This window comes from Mirounga leonina, unplaced genomic scaffold (assembly GCF_011800145.1).
Source record: "Mirounga leonina isolate KUSES-001 unplaced genomic scaffold, KU_Mleo_1.0 Mir_169, whole genome shotgun sequence".
Lineage (NCBI taxonomy): Eukaryota > Metazoa > Chordata > Mammalia > Carnivora > Phocidae > Mirounga > Mirounga leonina.
This window is the reverse complement of record NW_023270431.1, coordinates 5,431,198-5,450,314: the sequence shown is the minus strand read 5'-3', so window position 1 is coordinate 5,450,314 and position 19,117 is coordinate 5,431,198. Positions and strand designations below refer to the sequence as shown.

Genomic DNA, 19,117 nt, shown 5'->3' with positions numbered 1-19,117 from the left:
TAGAGTTAGAAGATATATTTTTTTTATTTCTTATCTTTTGGCATCAAAAGTTGTATATGTTGATATTTCTTGTCTGGTGGATTTTTCCATTAGATCAACCACACACATAGCTTTGTTTTGCACTGATGAATTATTTATTTACCCTCTTAGAAAATAAAGACTAGTGAGTAGATTTTAATTTAACATTTGGAACACCCTATAGGTCTCCATATTTTGTAAGTCAGGTGATAAGAGTCAGCCTCTCTTTATCCATTGTTAGGGCACCCTGTAGCGCCTATAAGATCTAAATCCAAGATACAATGAGAGAGAAATAGGGTAAGTACAGGGGAGGTAAAAATGACAGTTTGCCAATAAATAAACAAGATTCTTTAGAAATTCTTGTTCATGTCAGAAGTACTGACTAAGTTTAAAAATAAGTGAAGTTGACTGCATTCCTACAGGGATTTCTCAGTAATCCTTTAAAAGGCTATTTTAAATATTTTGTTTTCCAAAAGTGTAATTGTCTTTAGATAATTCTTAAAATTACAATTCTATACTCCATCTCAAAGACACCTAGATTCAAGGGTTCTCTAAATATAGTTTAAATGTGACTACCTAATTTGAGATGTAAGGTCAAAAGCCTTATGTTTAGTACTTTAATTGATTTTAGGTTATTGACTCAGTAAATTATATCTATAATATGTGCAGATTCTATGAAAATCTAATGCAAGTCTGTAGAGAAAGAATTGATAAATACTACTTTACATAATAATTTTTTAAAAAAAAACTTCATGTGGTTAACAAATTGTATTATATCCCTAGTTGTTTTTACATACTTTTATTTTTTTTATATTTTTTAAAAGATTTTATTTATTTATTTGACAGAGAGAGACACAGCGAGAGAGAAAACACAAGCAGGGGGAGTGGGAGAGGGAGAAGCAGGCTTCCCGCGGAGCAGGGAACCCGATGCAGGGCTTGATCCCAGGACCCTGGGATCATGACCTGAGCCAAAGGCAGATGCTTAATGGCTGAGCCACTCAGGTGTCCCTGTTTTTATATACTTTTAATTTATGACTTAAAAACATAATTTTAAACACAAAAAAAAGATTAATTTCAGGATAAAATTTTTTCCCTTGGAAATTTAAATTCAGGACAGAGGAAGTTTGGTAAGCAAGGTTTTTTTTTTTTTGTTTTTGTTTTTTTTTTTTTACAGTTATAAGAGTACTGTTGAGTTGTAATTTCAATAAGGAAGTTTGCTCGTGTTCTGTATATTGAGGTTATAGTTGGCTCAAATTTATAACCATCTGCAATTTCCATATTATGTATTAAAAAGTGAGATGTAGATTAATGTTGATTGCAATTCATGTAAGGTATCCTAATATGTTGAAAATCTTTTTTTTTTTTAAAGATCTTATTTATTTATTTGAGAGAGAGAGAATGAGAGACAGAGAGCATGAGAGGGAGGAGGGTCAGAGGGAGAAGCAGACTCCCTGCTGAGCAGGGAGCCCGATGCGGGACTTGATCCCGGGACTCCAGGATCATGACCTGAGCCGAAGGCAGTCACTTAACCAACTGAGCCACCCAGGCGCCCCAATATGTTGAAAATCTAATATTAGGATGAACTTTGTTCCCCTAGCAATAAAAAACATTCACACGACCACCCAAATACTGTTTTTCACAGTTCAAAATATTGTTCAGAATTCGTCATCTGTGAAAAATGGTTATAATAGCTGAAATAAGTTATTGTATTGTCAGGCCTAAATATTTTGGTCCATTATGATAGGCATTAGGAAATAAAGGATTATTTGTGAATTTTAATACCTTAGTGTATCTATAGAAAGTTGTCTTGAAATGTAATTATTGCACAACTACAAACTTGATCAATAGGATGAACCCATAAGATTTTTATATTTGTAACAAAATGGGAAAGAAAGATAATATGACTATTCACGCAGTAATATTTTAAATGCATTAGTGTGTCTTTCAAATTTTGAAAGTAATACATTCAATCAATAGATATGTGTGGGATATTTTCCACAGGGAACAAAGATGCTTTATTATAGATGGCTTTGGAAAGACTCACCCTCTGATGATTCTTAGTAAAACAATAAGTTGAGTGGGCTAAGTGCTCTGTTTTGTTTTATTTTGTTTTTCTTCTCTTTTGATAGATGTTTGGCTGGAATTGTGCCAGATCCTTCCAAGATCTGTGTAAATGGAAAATAATTTTGAGTTGAATTCTCAACTAAAACTAGATTCTTGCTTAGTTTATAACTTTTCTTACAAATTTAGAAAAAAACAGTAACATTTCTAGTTATAGGGATCCTATTATAATGCCAGGAGAGGGTGGAGAGGAAAATCGTAAAATTAAACAATGGGGCTTATGCCAACTTCCAGATACTACATCAGTGTTTCCAATCAGGGGTCAATGTAATATTTTTTTTTTTAAGATTTTATTTATTTATTTGAGACAGAGAGAATGAGAGAGAGAGAGCACATGAGAGGGGGGAGGGTCAGAGGGAGAAGCAGACTCTCCGCGGAGCAGGGAGCCCGATGCGGGACTCGATCCCGGGACTCCAGGATCATGACCTGAGCCGAAAGCAGTCGCTTAACCAACTGAGCCACCCAGGCGCCCCAGTGTAATATTTTATGCACCAGGGATTATGCTAACCTAAAAATATAGACATTATTTTTATACTCATTTTACAGATGAAGAAACGAACATTCAGAGAGGTTAAGGAATTTACCTGAGTTTACACAGCTAACAAGTAGCAGAGCTTGGATTTGAATGCAGGCACACTGAATCTAGTCTCTAGATTGAATAAACTTTCCCCACAAATGCTACGTTAGTCTTTTTTTTTTTTTTTTTTTCCCTCACCTATGCTGTTTCTTCTTGGTGAACTTAAGGCAGTTAAGGTCAAGGATTTTATTTCATATTTCTTTGTGTTGCTGCTAATGCTTAGCACAATTCTTTTTTTTTTTTTTAAGATTTTATTTATTTTTTTGAAAGAGAGATAGAGAGAGAGAACAAGTAGGCAGAGAGGCAGGCAGAGGGAGAGGGAGAAGCAGGCTCCCCGCAGAGCAGGGAGCCCGATGTGGGACTCGATCCCAGGACCCCGGGATCATGACCTGAGCCGAAGGCAGCTGCTGAACCAACTGAGCCACCCAGGCGCCCCAAGCACAATTCTTAATACAGTAAATGTTCAATGTAGAGGTAAACCAATGAATAGGAGAGTGAGAAAATTTGGACTTTAAGATATGCAAATATTTTTGTTTGACATTTTACAGAGGTAGAATTCTCCTATTTGTTTATTGATTGGAAATTTTACTTCAAGGGCAAAAGGAAGCATGAACTCAGCTAACCAACTTCAACCCTACAACCCCTTTAGTTACAGCTCAGAGTGAAATCCTGCCTGATTTGAGTCCATTGAGGCAATTCCTGCAGCTAATGCCTTAGTCGCTTCTGCAATATTTGGGTCCCATGACAGAAAAGTCTATTCTACTTAGACTCCATATTATTAAAAATGAGGAGCGGGTGGGGAGAGCAAGCAATATTGTTTTTAAAATTTAACTTATTCTGTCAGTCTTTCTCATATCTTTTGGGACACAGCCATATGATATTAGATTCTATAGGAATATTACAAAACCACCAAGGATTCACTTCTAGAATTCCATTTGCACAATTTTGATAATCATTTTTAGATGATAACAGATACTATCAATGACCCTCAATTAATTTGGGGGATTATTCTAAATTTTGGCTAGAACCCCCATCCCATCTTTAGGGGATATGATAATCATAGGAAATTAGGCTGAAACAAAGTACCTAAAGAAAATGGCATGATTCATTAATCATGTAGTTGTTTTAAAGTGTTCTGTTTCCCTTGTATTCCTATACTCTGTACAATTTCAGGTGAAGCTGAAATTTTTTTTTTCCGTGGTACGGTCTGTTTTTATACTTATTCGAATAATGTGTGAGTATTTGGGAAATGTGTATGACTCAGTAGAGGATATTTAAGTCTACTCTCTACGCAGTGAGTAATTAATGGATGCTGTCTTCTTATTTTTAACAAATATCTCCTTGTAGGATTAAATTCTGACAGGAAAATTACAGGATTGGTGCCCCTGGTAGGATTTATGTTAATAATTGGAGGCTGTATGCTCCTTAAAATGTAAATGGAGCTTAAATAAAAAGGTTAAGAGGCAAGGCTCTTTTAAGAATATAGGTGTTCTTTTACAAATACAGGTTTGTTGTCAAGGCAGCTATAAACCCCCCCACCCCCCACTAGGACAGATGTCACCAATTGTCTATAATATTCATTGTGCATCTGTCAACTCCTCTCTGAACTTGCTACTCTTGTGCTTTTAGTAATTTTACAAGCATTTCTGTGCTGCAAGATGTTTTCATATGATATATGAGACAAATGGATATTTTAATCGTTTAATGTTTTCTAATTTTAACCTGCCAAAGAATATGAAAGAGAAATTCAGATCAAAATAAGACTTTGTTAATGAAATAAATACTATTTCACTCCATCTACTAAGAAACAGACTTGAAAACATAAACAAAACTCTGAGACAAATGTTACTGCCATGCTAGGAAAAAAAAAAAGAGTAAAATCATATATATGAAAAAAGAATAAAATTATGTATGTGTGTGTTTTGTATACCTCAGTAGAATATTACCAAGATCTGCCTCTTAGATGGTTACTTGCTTGTGTGCCTGTAAAAGTGATGCTTTAAAGGGGAGAACAGTTTGGAACTCCTAGTTGCAGCCAACTAGGAGTTTGGTTTCCTCATCATAAATCTCATGTGACTTTGATATATTTCCTTGAAATACTTAGCACTTACGTGTATATCTTTTTCCAGCTGCGGTTGTGTAAATATTTAGATATTTCAGTCACTCATGTTTATATTTTATCTTCCAACCTGACAGTTGTTGAAGGAATTCTGCCCTGCCCTTTTTCCTGATGTTGACCATGCCTAAAGTCAACTGTGTTCTCTTCCCAAGGTTCTACCAGGATTCGTGCTGAGGGCAGCTCACATTATTATCATCCTTGTTCCTTGTTAAAGCCTCACTCTGTGCATCCCTTTGTTCTTTGACCCTCTCTTTGTTACTTTTCTGTTTCCTATGCAGAGTTTGGTTGAAACCAAGAAGTTGGTCTTACCAAGTACAATAGAAACCTGATATCTTATAACATGAAAATAAGTACATAAAAGCAAATTATTATAATGGTGTTGTCAGGTGGCTTACAGAAACTCAGAATTTATGATAGAAGAGAGAAGGCTTTTTATGAATGAGTCAAGAATATTAGAGAGAGAGGCTTTGTGACCCAGTGGAGGTGAAAACCACCTGCTCTGGGGAGGACTATATGTTATCTATACTTTTCTGAGAGTCATATGTGTTCCTCCCTATATGATCTTGGCATAATTCTCCCAAAGTTTCCCTTTGAGAAATTGAGTCAACAATTATTGATAGAAGATGAGAGACTTTTCCCTGAAAGTATGTTGGTGGAAAATTGGGGAACCAGTGATACTGAATTTTTTGAAAGTTTTTTTATGTTTTTATTTTTAAGTAATCTTTACACCCAACATGGGGCTGCAGCTCACAACCCTGAGATCAAGAGTTTCATGTTCTACCCATGGAGCCAGCCAGGTGCCCCAGTGATCATGAATTTTAATTGTGTAAACAGTTGCATAGGAATTGAGGTTCTCAGTATTAAAAACTGACATTATAAGCTATTTACTCAAGAATTCAAGATCATAATTAGAGAAGATGACACAGTATAAAAAAACCTTTTTACCTCCATTTGTTCATTATCAGAATCTTTTTTTTTTTTTTTGGAAGATTTTATTTATTTATTTGTCAGAGAGAGAGACAGAGAGCACAAGCAGGGGGAGTAGCAGGCAGAGGGAGAAACAGGCTCCCTGCTGAGCAAGGAGCCCGATGTGGGACTCGATCCCAGGACCCTAGGATCAGGTCCTGAGCCGAAGGCAGCTGCTTAACCGACTGAGCCCCCAGGCGTCCCATCATTATCAGATTCTTTGCTGAGGAAAAGGAATATGAAATCGTGCAGTTTACAGCTAGGTATTCTCTGTATGCATGGGGAAAGGAACAACAGATGCAACAGGTTTGACTGCTTCTTGTTTTTATCATCCACAATTTAAAAACAAGCAATCAAGACAAACACTTCCAGCATTGGAAAGAAGAACAGACAAAGCATGTTTTGCTGTGGATTTTAATGAATTAATCTTAGCAGCATTTATGGAATAGTTGGGAAGAGCAAGGCTTTTGAACCGGACTCGGTTGAATCCCAGCTCTGCCACTTTCCAGCTGAATGACAGCTGAGGGTCTTGCTTCCCCCATATGGACACCAGATATAACAACACCCACCTCATAAAGATGTTGTTGTGATGAAGGAGATGAGAGACAATTGATGCTAGTTTTCTCTTTCATTCCTTTCCTTCCTGCTTAGACTTGATAATAAAGAATAATTTATTATAGTGTTTCTGGAGATGGTGATTGCTATTTATAATTTGTATTGTGGAGGTTAACCGATTACTCATTGTAAATATCACTTGGGAATTGGAAAGTTCCGTTTCTGAGAGTTATACATTATGAGGAATGTGAGAGTTCTATGTTTTTTTGTTAGGATTTTCAAAGGTATGGGCTCTACATACAAATAACTCTTTTTTGTTGTTGTTGCTAACCCTATTCATTTTCTTCAGAGTATTACATGCTAACAGAGTATATTTTCTCTGGAAGTGTGTTCCTCAGGAGAAGCAAAGTTCAGTGGGATATCCTGGAAAAAGAAAACTCAGTAGCCAAATAAGTTTGAGAAAGGCTGCCTAGAATACCTTTCTTTTGGTGCATCATAGTGTGCTTTTAGCAAGACAAAAGACCCTGAGAACTGCAACTCTTTTTTTGAGCAATACATATTAACAATCTGAGGAAAGAGTATTCCATGGAGCATGACAATTTAGCCTTTAGTAATATAGACGCCATTTTTATTGCTGAAACTCTTTTACTGACTACTGCTGTACAAACATTCTGGTGAAAGATTAGGCCTGAGTTTTCCGTTCCCAAAAGTCACGCTAGCTGGGGTCCAGCTATATGGGCCTGCAGGGTAGGGATAGAGAGAGTCTTGAGCTCCACTGTATTCTAGTAGAGTCTGGGTGTGCTCTGGGTTCTGTAATTGGCCGTTACTTCCTTTATACACTCTCCCTTGACAGTTTCATTCTTTCCCATGGTTTCAGTCTCCAGCTTGATTCTCATCTACGGCTCCAGCGGAGATTTTTTTCTGAGGTCAAACTTGGATATTCAGTTGGCAACTTGTCATCTCCACTCAGATATTCAAGAAGTACCTCAAGCCCTGCATGTCTCAGACTGAATAAATCATCTCCTCTGTCCTTCCTCTCACCAAATTTCACTCTTTGATTTTCCACCTTCACTGGGACTGTCATTCACCCACTGCTTAGATCACAAACTTGGAATCCTCTGCCTTGTTCTTCTCCTCCATCCTGTGCATTTTTCATTTCTTTTTCACCCCACATTGCCAGTGATCAGATCCTGTTGATTTTATAACTAAATATCTCTAGATTCTTTCCTATATTTTCTCTTCTGTCTGTCAAAGTCCCAAGTTTTCAGAATTTATTGTTTAAAGAGTACAAAAGCTTCCTGACCAATTACCTCCTAATTTAGCTTGCTCTGTAGTCCAGTGTCATACTACCAATGGTGAGCTCCTTAAGACCAAGCATGACTGTGCCCATGCCTTGCTTAAAATATTTAAAAGTTCTGTTGCCTTCAAGTAAGTTCTAGAACTTTGACTTGATGTGCAAAGCTCATCACATTATTGCTTCTGACTACTTCTTCAGGCACATACTTGCTAATCTCTGACGTGCACCTTCCACTCAGGCCATACTAGCTCCCCGCAGGTCCCACAAGTGTACCATATTCTTTTTGTAACTGTGCCTCTGGGTGAAAGTATCTCCTTTCTTTTATCCGTGGCTCATTTTTCAAGACTCATCTCATCTCAAATTTTATGTCTCAGGATGCCTCCTCTCCCTCATTCAGGCAGTCTTAAGTGTCCTTTCTTTGTTTCCTCATAGAAAATTATGCATCCCTCTTTCCTATCTGAAATGGACTTTCAGAATTTAAAGTAACGTGTGTTTTAATTAAATATCTGTTACCTCAGTAGTTGATCCTCAGTAGCATCCACCCTTCATAATTACAGCCAAAGTCAAGGCTGGTCATATATAATGTTTTATTTTTTGAAATTATATAGCATTTGTGATTGAGTAATCTAAAATCTAACTTAAATTTCATTTGACTTCAATATACCTTTTGTGAGAAAGTATGAGTTTCCAAGTTATTTTTTTCTCCATGTTGCTGGTTTATTTCTTCCTCCTTTAGAGGCTGGTTTCATTTAAAGACTTTATAGTATGTTGTATACCATGCATTGAACTAAAGCTGTTTCTTAGTATTTCAGATTACAAAACTATTACTTAATATTTCAGATGACAGTTTTTGTTACTTCATGAAGCAAATGTTCTTTAAGCTTCATCATCTGTTCATTTCATTCATTAAGAAAAAATGTAATCTTTTAATGTCTTTTTGTAGAATACATGATTATTAAGTTTCAGATCATTTCTACTCAAATAGGTCTTCCCCATTAGGACTTCATTCATTTTTTCATTTATTCAACACATATTTATTGAGTACCTATAGTATGCTCAGCACTCTGCCAGGCATAAGAGAAGCAACCATGAGCAAAATCAGACCCATGGATCTTACAGAGGAATGGGAAAGACAGGATTCCCAAGCATCAAACAAAAAAATTTAAATTGCAATTCTGATGATTCTTACCAAATGTAGCTATATAGGGCTATTTAGGTTTATAAAAGGAGCATTTAACTCTTTTTTGGAAAGATCAGGGAGGGCAGAGATTTGTAAGGAAAGTGGATATTAACTAGGGTGAGATCATTTCAAGCACAGGCAGGTGTAGGTCTGTGGCAGGAGGAAGCCTGTTGTATTTGTGAACTAGCACAAGGTGGGGTGAAGAAAGCAGAGAAAGAAGTGGAACAGGAAGAGTCTGGAGAGCTAGATAGGGGAATGAACACATTCTTGTAGATCTTGTTAAGGACTTTATCTTAAGAGCGATGAGTTTATTTTAAGAGCCACTGGAGTAGGGGAGAACCTAGATGGTATTTGCATTTCAAAGCCTTCTTCTGGCTATACTGAAGTGAAGCGATTTAAGAGCTTTCCTAAATCTGGGTGGGAATTGATGGTAGTTTGACCTGGGTTGGTAGCTGGCTGTAGAGATGGAGATGAGTAGATTGATTTGAGAAATATCAAGGAGGAGGAGGAGGGGAAAGAAAGGGAGGTGTCAAGGAAGCCTGGTTTCTATGTTGCATTATTCCTTGAGATTGGATGGCTAGATAAGAACAAGGTTTGGGGCATTTGAGAAATCCTTAAGAAATTTACATATTAAATTTATCCACAGCAGGAGTATATAGGATTATTAAAAAATATGACTCTTGATCCCTGTTTTAGAAGTTATAATCTCATTGGAAAAGATAAGGTACAGACACAGGAAATATTTAAATGACACACACACTCAGGATCTCACTTACTATGTAATATAGAATGCAGTCCCTTACCCAATATCCTTTTTCATTTTATATTATATTTGATTATTTAAACTCAATTATATAACATTTCATCTTTGAAGTATATTAAATATTAACATCATTATTGGCAATTAATTAAATTAAATTATTAATTAAATTAATTTATTAATTCAAACTCAGGGAAAGTGTATACACACACACACTTTTTTATTAGGAAGATAGAAAAACCTATATAAAGAGCAGTTTCATCGTATATTTGAATATGATGTTCATTGGTCTACAGACTAGGTTTGTTTTTTTTTTTTTAAGATTTTACTTATTTATTTGACCGAGAGAGACAGCAAGAGAGAGAACAGAAGCAGGGGGGAGCTGGAGAGGGAGAAGCAGGCTCCCCGCTGAGCAGGGAACCCGACATGGGGCTCCATCCCAGGTCCCTGGGATCATGACCTGAGCCAAAGGCAGATGCTTAACCACTGAGCCACCCAGATGCCCCCAGATTAGGTTTTTTTAAATTTTTTATTTTTTTTATTTTTTAAAGATTTTATTTATTTGTTTGACAGAGAGAGAGACAGCGAGAGAGGGAACACTAGCAAGGGGAGTGTGAGAGGCAGAAGCAGGCTTCCTGCGGAGCAGGGAGCCCGACACGGCGCTCGATCCCAGAACTCTGGGATCATGACCTGAGCCGAAGGCAGATGCTCAACGACTGAGCCACCCAGGTGCCCCAAGACTAGGTTTTTTTAAAGTGTTGATTAATGTTAGTTACAAAGGAGACTTTAAGAAGTTATGCTATTATTTGTAACGCTCTACAAGTCTCTCTCACGGTCCTCTGCAAAAACAGGCACATATATGGTAAATACAGACAGGGTGAAGGCTTCCGAAAGACTTTGTGGACAAGGAATTTGAAGAGCAGACAGGATTTGTACAGGCAAAGTTTAAGCAAGAGCACTTTCTAGGGCGCCTGGGTGGCTCACAGTTGGTTAAGCAACTGCCTTCGGCTCAGGTCATGATCCTGGAGTCCCGGGATCGAGTCCCACATCACGCTCCCTGCTGAGTCTGCTTCTCCCTCTGACCCTCCTCCCTCTCATGCTCTCTGTCTCTCATTCTCTCTCTCGCAAATAAATAAAATCTTTAAAAAAAAATTAAAAAAAAAAAAAGAGCACTTTCTAGATGGAGAGTCAAAAGGATTCAAGAATTGGAAGGTGTATTTGAGGTGGACACCAGTAGCATTAATTAGTAAATAGGGTTGGGAGTAAATACAGGGTCACTATTATGCCCTGTTCATATAGCAGTGCTTACACCTAGGCTTTTGAAAAAAGACTTTTAATTATTTCCATGTGATAATATGAAGCTATTTTGCCAATTCTTCTGCAGGCTCCCGTCTTCGTCAGGAAGATTTTCCACCTCGCATTGTTGAACACCCTTCCGACCTAATTGTGTCAAAAGGAGAACCTGCCACTTTGAACTGTAAAGCCGAAGGCCGCCCCACACCCACTATCGAATGGTACAAAGGGGGGGAGAGAGTGGAGACAGACAAAGATGACCCTCGCTCACACCGAATGTTGCTGCCAAGTGGATCTTTATTTTTCTTACGTATAGTACATGGACGAAAAAGTAGGCCTGATGAAGGGGTCTACGTCTGTGTAGCAAGGAATTACCTCGGAGAGGCCGTGAGCCATAACGCATCGCTGGAGGTGGCAAGTAAGTACAATGGGCTTCCGGCTTTTGACAGTGGGAATGGTACAGTGGGATCATTTGCCTGGAGAGTGGTAATAAAGAGTCAAACCTATATCCCAGGCTTTACTTGAGGACAATTTCTAGCTTTTTGTACGAATACAATCCTCTACTTACTTGATTTTTTTATATATATATTTCTCATCATAGCGGGTTATTCAAGCCTGTTTTGGATTTGCATGTAGTTGATGAACCATTCTACTTTGGACTTGGAGCTGCTTTCTGTTGAATGTTTTCATTGAAATTGATTTATTCTTAAAAAATTGATTGATCCTTCTCCTTTGTTGCTTTCAAATAGATTGAATACAAGTGAAAAGAATAGCATGGGGTATTTTTCGTTTGTTTTCATTTGGAGAAATACTTTCAACCGGGAGTATAAGATACGGTTTTAAACTGTTTCTAATTCTTAGAAATATGCTTTTGGTAAAGCTATAGGTAGAGAAATAGATGTTTGTGCCTCATACTTTATTACTTTGGCTACTGTGGTGCACTCTGAGAGGAAAACCTGTGTATGTAATCCTCAGGTAGTTGATGGTTTAGTTTATTGACACAGCGAGCAAATGCAGTTCATTTGCAATCACCTCAAGAAGGATCTTTTGGCTAATGATTAAATTGTTAGGTGTGTAATGTATTTGAATACAAATCGGGCTTCTCTTTTCTTATTTTCAGTAAATATTCAAGAGGTAGCCAGAAAGTTTCATATCCTTGGAAGAATCTGTTCTGTGTATTATAGGTACAACGGAGAATTGCATAGGGATTGGTTGGAAAGACAAATGAAATTTAGTTCTCTAATACGCTTTACATAAAATTACTGGTGAAACTGCATACATATCTATGTATATATGTATAGATGATGTTTCCCAAGATGATTGATATTTTGATACAATTTATGTTCAAAATTATAACTATATAATCAGCTTCATAATCTCTAACATTGTCTCTAACATTCAACTAGAACTTGAATATATAGATCCACAGATAGTTATGCAATTATAGACATAGAAAGGAATTTAGAGACAGATTTTCCAACTTAATCAGATTATTAATGTGGAATCAGTCTCCAAGAATCTAGATCACACTCATAGAACCATGTAGTACTTAGGGTGAGACAGAATGCCAAAGATGTCTAACATGAACATAAAATTTAATTAGATAAAAAAATGAAAGTAACCGTTTAAAACTATGCCAGACTAGCCATTCACATTTTTAAAACATTTACTTGAAACTCAAGTTTATATTTCTCTTCACATTTAATTGATCACAAACTTATTGTACTTTCTCTTATTGCCTTGATTATCAGTGGAAATCTTAGAACTGCATAAGTGAGATGTATAAAAACCTGTAATCACAGCAGCAGGCTACTTTTCTTTTTCTCCTTCCTTCCTTCCTTCTTTCCTTCCTCTCTTTCTTTCTCTCGTCTTTCTTTCTTTCTCTTTCTCTCTTTCTTCGCAAATTTAAATGTGGTGCAGGCAAAAGTTTAAATGTTTTTATAAAAGGATATATATATTTTGATAAACTCTTCTTTCAGGTTATGATATTAATACTTATCTACCTTTTGACACATTTATATTTAAGAATACTTATTCCTTGTGGAGATAAAATTAAGTTAACATTTGAAAACAAATATAGAGAATCAAGAAAGATGGTGTAGATGACCTAGGCCAATTCTTATTTTTGGTAGATAAGAAACTGAAGATCAGAAGGAAAACCAGAGTAATTGTTTATTCTCTGAAATTATAATTCCTTATAAATGAAGTATGTACCAATAGAAATATATATCTGAGATCATATTGTGTTTCTGTGTTTTCTTACTCTACTTGCATTCTGATCATTGCCAGAATTTTTAGAAAAGGTTATAGACTTGAATAGAACATCTAAACGCTTACCCTCTAGATCTCGCCTTTCAAAACTCCTTTGGTTTTACTTTAGATGATCAAGATACCCTTAATGCACTGGGATTTAGAGAGCTGTGTTTTTCTAATCTGGCTTTTGTGTAGCTATTTTAAAAGACATTATTAGTTTACGGTTAAATTCTTTTTCTAAGCAAGACATTCCATTACCTTGTGAGTCCATTACGGGAAATGCTTTTCCAGTCTTAGTCAACAAATATACCTTCAAGGAACTGAAACCAGACATAAGATCATTATATAACTTTTATCAGTAAAATATTCAAATACACAGTCCCTGAATGCATAAATCACAAATTTTAGTGTGATATTTCTCAGTATGTCTCCAAAACATTTCAAGCTCCAGAGAAAAGAGAATATTATAATTTACTGAATAAAATTCAGTTAAGGTATTTTAAACAATTCTTTAAGATCATATTCATTAACAATTCATATATGTAGAAAGGCAGAATGTACATTGTATATTTATCAAACATATTTTGATATTCATAAGGATAGTTTGGTAATAAAGATTTTTATTAGTGATAATAATTATTCTAAACCCTGAAAAAAGGGTGAGTAGTGTTTGTTTTCAACAATTTTTGTACTTGTTTGATTACAATAATTAACAGCATGTTTTTATTTGGATAAATTGTATTATTTTGTAACCTAAGTTATATGGGAAAAATTGAGTGCTCTGGAGTTAAAATGGGTTCTGTGTGTTTAAAAAATTATTTAGTAAATTCGGGCTTTAGTGCACTACAAACAGATACGTAGTGACATATTTCACCTGTATTTCAGTTATTTATTTTAGGCAATGGTTACTGTTAATTCACCATTGTAAAATATGTTTATGGCCCTAAATTTACAAATAGATACGTAGTGACATATTTCACCTGTATTTCAGTTATTTATTTTAGGCAATGGTTACTGTTGATTCACCATTGTAAAATATGTTTATGGTCCTAAAATGGAAAGTTGCCTTTTGTGTGTTACATGAACAACCAAGTTGTGTGTGTATATTGGGAGGTGGTGGGGGTCGGGGGTGGAGGTCCAGGGAAACAGGCCATATTTGCTGTGGGTTAAATCTGTAAAGTATGGTTCTAGTTTGGTTTTATTTTTTCCTGGAGAATATTACTACTTTTTTTTTTTCACATTTTCTTAGTTTAGGTTCCAGAAGTTCAATAAGAACTATTCTTATTCTTCCCAAAGACACAGGAAGACAAAGATTGCATCTAATTTCTTAGTGACACTGTAGCCCAAAGTAATAGCATTAACAAAAGTGTCTAGAGGCAACCCAGATTTCACAGCACAGTTGTTGGTAATGCTTTTAAAAACATTTATCTGTGTTTTATTTGCCTTTAAACCAAGTTTTACAGCTGTAACAACAACTGGATTTCTCGGTTCCTAACAATTGTCAATCTCACAAACACTGGAAAAAAAAAGATATTGAATGCCATTGAAAACCCTTGTTTCTGTATAGAAATGATAATTGTGTCTTTTGTGTTTTTAATATTTATTGAAATTTAAAAAGTACACCAAAAGGATTGCATTTATTGGTTATTTTTGGGATTGTTTATTTTTTATTTTCATTTAAATCCCAATTATAACCAGGTTAGACCCAGTGAAAAGCACTGGCCAGCCTTTGGGTGCCTATCCTTGCCATGTGGTAAAAGCTGCATTTCTTGTTCTTGAAAACTCAGTTTCGATGCAATTAAAAAGTTATCTCACACAATTATAAAGTCTAAAAATTGGAATACTAAGAAATATATGATGGTCCTTACTAAAGTTTCCTGGAATTTTTGGAAGTTTATCTCTGTAAAGGAAAAAAAATTAATCACAGATGTATTTTTTAAATTTATTTTTTTAATTCTTATTTTTCTTTGCAAGCCAAGAATGCTATATCTTGATGGGAACATTAAATTGGAAAATTTAGATATCGCTCGCAGTTTCTAAGATTTATGAAAACTTTACTCTTTATCTAATTCAGTTTCAAAGTAAGTTTTCTGAAATTGTCTTGCAAGTGGTATTCTCTTGTTTATCTTGTATTAGCTCTATTCAAGAGTCTACTAAATATTTTATGGGTCCATTCTCCATTCTCCTGAACCCAACATAATCACTTACTAAATTTAGAACTTCATTTTGTGCCTGGCACACAAATTAATAGCACAGTTCTTAGACAAAACTTATATTTAATAAGTAATTTGATCTTGGGTAATTGCATTGAATTTTAAGGAAAATTAATCTGAACCTTGACCCTCATGCTTTCCATCGTAGAACATGGCCCTCTACGTCATCTGCTAAGCTGTGCACTGTTAGCATATGGCTATTTGTTTCCTATTTAAGCTGTTTTCTCTGAGGAAAAGAAATTCCCTTCAGACTAGGCAGACATCTGCTAGCTGTCTTAGCAGCAAAACCAGGGAACTATCTTTCCTGGAAAAAAAACAAAAATAAACATTTTGTCCAATTAATCAAAGATTAAGTCTTCCCAGATTTTATTAACTGGGGTACATTTTAATAGTAATTACTTTGGGGTAAATGTTTATATTTTGAGGTAGTATTTTCCCACTACTTTGAATATAGCATGATCTTTTGTTGTTATTAAATGATACTTATCAAAGTGATTTAGAATTTGATTTATCCAATTTTCCTCCTTTGGGTAAAATGATAAAGTAAACTAACCATGGATGCTAGGTAGCCATGTCTTTACCTAGGTACAGTAGAATGTATTCCTAAAATCTGGACCTTGGAAGATGGAAGGGATTACTCCTGGAGGTGAAATGGTTCAGATGAGCACGTGGAAATAGAATATGCTATTATATTTTAAAATATTGATCAACTGACTGTGTGCACACACATAATCAATCTGACCTCTATTATGGTCAGACACCAGAATTATTTATACAGTTTATACACACACACACATTGTTCCCTAATAGACTTTTTATCTTTGAAATTGAATTTGCTTTATATTGCATGTTTAAAACTATTGTTTCCTTTACTTAATTTGTTTTATTTTTTTAACTTGCCGTTTTCAAGTGCTTTCACTACATTCTAAAACCGTTTTTATATCTTATCTTTGTTTTCAAGAGCAAAGGAAGAATGTTAGTTGTTTAGTTTAATGATTTAAACATCTTTTCGCTTCCTGGTACACTTACGTTCTAAAATGAACTGATTCTTTGTTCCAAAATTGATTCATGATTAAGTGAAATTATGCATATAAAGTGTGTAGCACGGCGACTGGCACATAATTATAAATCATAAATTATAAATTATAAATTTAATCACTGGTGCTGTTACTTTCATTACTTTTTTCCTCTTTATCTCTTTTCATCAAACACCAAGATTATTTTTATATAAATGGGATCTGATGCTTCTGACTTGAAAAATGGACTCACTTCATTTTAAATTTAAAGATATGTGCATTAATATACTAAAATATAAGTAAAATGCCTCAGTAAGTAAATTTTCTTAAATTAATTTCTGGTTAAGTAAAAAATGTGTTGAATATATTAAATTCCACCTTGAATTGAAATCAGTGGTATGAGAAATTTACCCTTACCTTAAAATCTTCAGTGTTAATGCAGGACATGCAATAGTGTTGATTCAAATCATTTTTCTTTCAGGGACAAATGAAAAAATTCAGTTTTATAACTTTTACAGTTGGGATAACATCCATATTTTTTCTAATTAAATTTATGTATTTGTTCACTTAAGTAAAGAGGCAGCATTGCTAAGTTCTATGACATGATTATGATTATTAAACACTTGAGTTTTTACTATCAGTCAAATATATTCTGTTATTGCCTGTCTTTATTGGCTTGTGCTGCTATAAAAAGAATACCATGTACTGGGTGACTTAAACAACAAACACTTATTTATTTCTGGAGGCTGGGAAGTTGGAGATCAGGGTGCCAACATGGTCCAGTTCTGGTGAGAGTTTTTTTCTTGGTTTCCTCCCATGGTAGAGAGAGGGCTTTGGTCTTTTTTATCCCTGTGTAAGGACACCAGTCCCATCCTGGGTTCCACCCCCATGAACTCATCCAACCCATATTACCACCTGAATTCCCCATCTCCAAGTACCATCCCACTGGGGATTAAGACTTAAACATGTACATTTGGGGGGAGGGGGAGGGAGACAGAAACATTTGATCCCATAGCTGCCTTTAATGATTATTTTTAGATTTTTGTTATTGGGTTTATAGTTATTTTATCATATTAAGTAACTGAGAAATAAAAATCAGAAAATCAGGGAAAAAAGTTCTGTAATCTCCATGATGTAAGTAGCAGGCCTATCAGATCACTTGTTGCATCCAGATGTCAGGTTTAAATTGTGTCATAAATCAAGTATAGACACATTATACCTTCAAGTGAATATATTGTGGAGGGAATTCTTTATTTGTTGGGAAAAGTAAGAGCATCATCCTTTAGTTATTATATTAAGAGAGAAGATAGTGGTCATTTTCTTTTGAAAGACATAAAAATTCTTTCCTTCTCTCTTTCTTCCTCCTTTTCTCTATCTGTCTCTCTCTTTTTTTTGTTTTTCTCTTTTCAAAGAGTATTTAATATGAAATATGAAGGCAGAAACCTGTATTTCATAATCCATGAAGAGATGAATCCATGAGAGATGACAGTGACAATGGGCATAAAGAGAAATTTTGAGTTTCAATGGGCATTTTAGTAGAAGACAGGGCAAAGTTTGCTGATCATTTGACTGTGGGTGTTAGAGGAGTTGGCTCTGTTAGAGAATGTACTGTTTATTCATAAATAACCAACAGGTTATATTCTATCTTAAAACCCCTTCTAGTTAAACATGGTTCAGGGTACATGTTCTGTTGACTTCTTTGGCAAACTTTTTATGTTTTTCCTTTATCTCCTGTAACTGTTATGTGTTAATCTTTAGTAGATTTGTAGAAAGATCTTAAGAGTAGAGGCACATTATACATTTCTTTTTCTTTACTCCCAACCACAGGTTAAGGAATGTGATTTAATAAGCTTACAGAGGTCATTTTTATATAACTCTGGAAAATTGTATTTTATTTGTGATAATATGTACATGTTCTTGCAGTCTCATCACCAAGAGTTAACTACTGTTGAAAGTTGGGTAGATAGCCTTTTAGATACCTTAAGGTCCCTGTACATGCTCTGGGGAAAACTATTTGCTATTCAATCATTATTCAGTCTTAGGTGGCCAAAAAAGGTATTGGATATGTTGGAACACATATTTGTGTCAAAAGACTAATTGGAAAAATTTAGCTCTCTAGGTTGGATGCTACAAAACAACTTCTTTCTGCTGAATATTACTAGATTCACCATCCTGGATAAGATTCAATCCAGTAATTATGGGGTTAGAGGTTACATATACCCTTACCAGTCTCATGAGCCACTCCTTTTATTTTCTCAAAAAGTAGATGGTGTTCGTATGTGCTGAAAAATACTAAGATGATTATTTCAACACTAGTTGATGCTTAGATATAAAGCCCCTTGAGGCTTCCAGAAAATCAATTCAGTATTTAGTTATTTATGGGAAATTCTTGGCAGTGTCTCCTCCTTTAAACAGTACTGTCTGTAAAAAATATTAAAATAACAAGATAGATCTGGTTACCTCTCGAATCTTATCATCATATCACTCCTTTTAATCCTCCTAATTTACTTACGACTTAAATGCTAGAAGTTTTTCCCACATACACAGACCAGCTTGAGAATCATTTGTATGTATTTTAAAATGAGTGACAAATGTATTTAATAAAACATACCTAAACCTTGTTAGTATAATTAATTTTAAGATTATTTATTTATGTATTTATTTATTTTTTATTGTGGGGCTTCAGCTCACAACCCTGAGATCAAGACTTGAGCTGAGATCAAGAGTTGGACACTCAACTGACTGAGGC

General features: G+C 35.2%; 1 protein-coding gene across 1 annotated transcript in view; it reads left to right on the top strand.

Moving 5' to 3' along the window:
• ROBO1 (roundabout guidance receptor 1) overlaps nucleotides 1–19,117 on the top strand; it is a 405,403-nt gene that overhangs the window by 61,360 nt on the left and 324,926 nt on the right. The window contains exon 2 of the mRNA XM_035015148.1: nucleotides 10,978–11,304. Coding sequence (XP_034871039.1) covers nucleotides 10,978–11,304 — 327 coding nt within the window. The remainder of the gene's footprint in view (nucleotides 1–10,977; nucleotides 11,305–19,117) is intronic.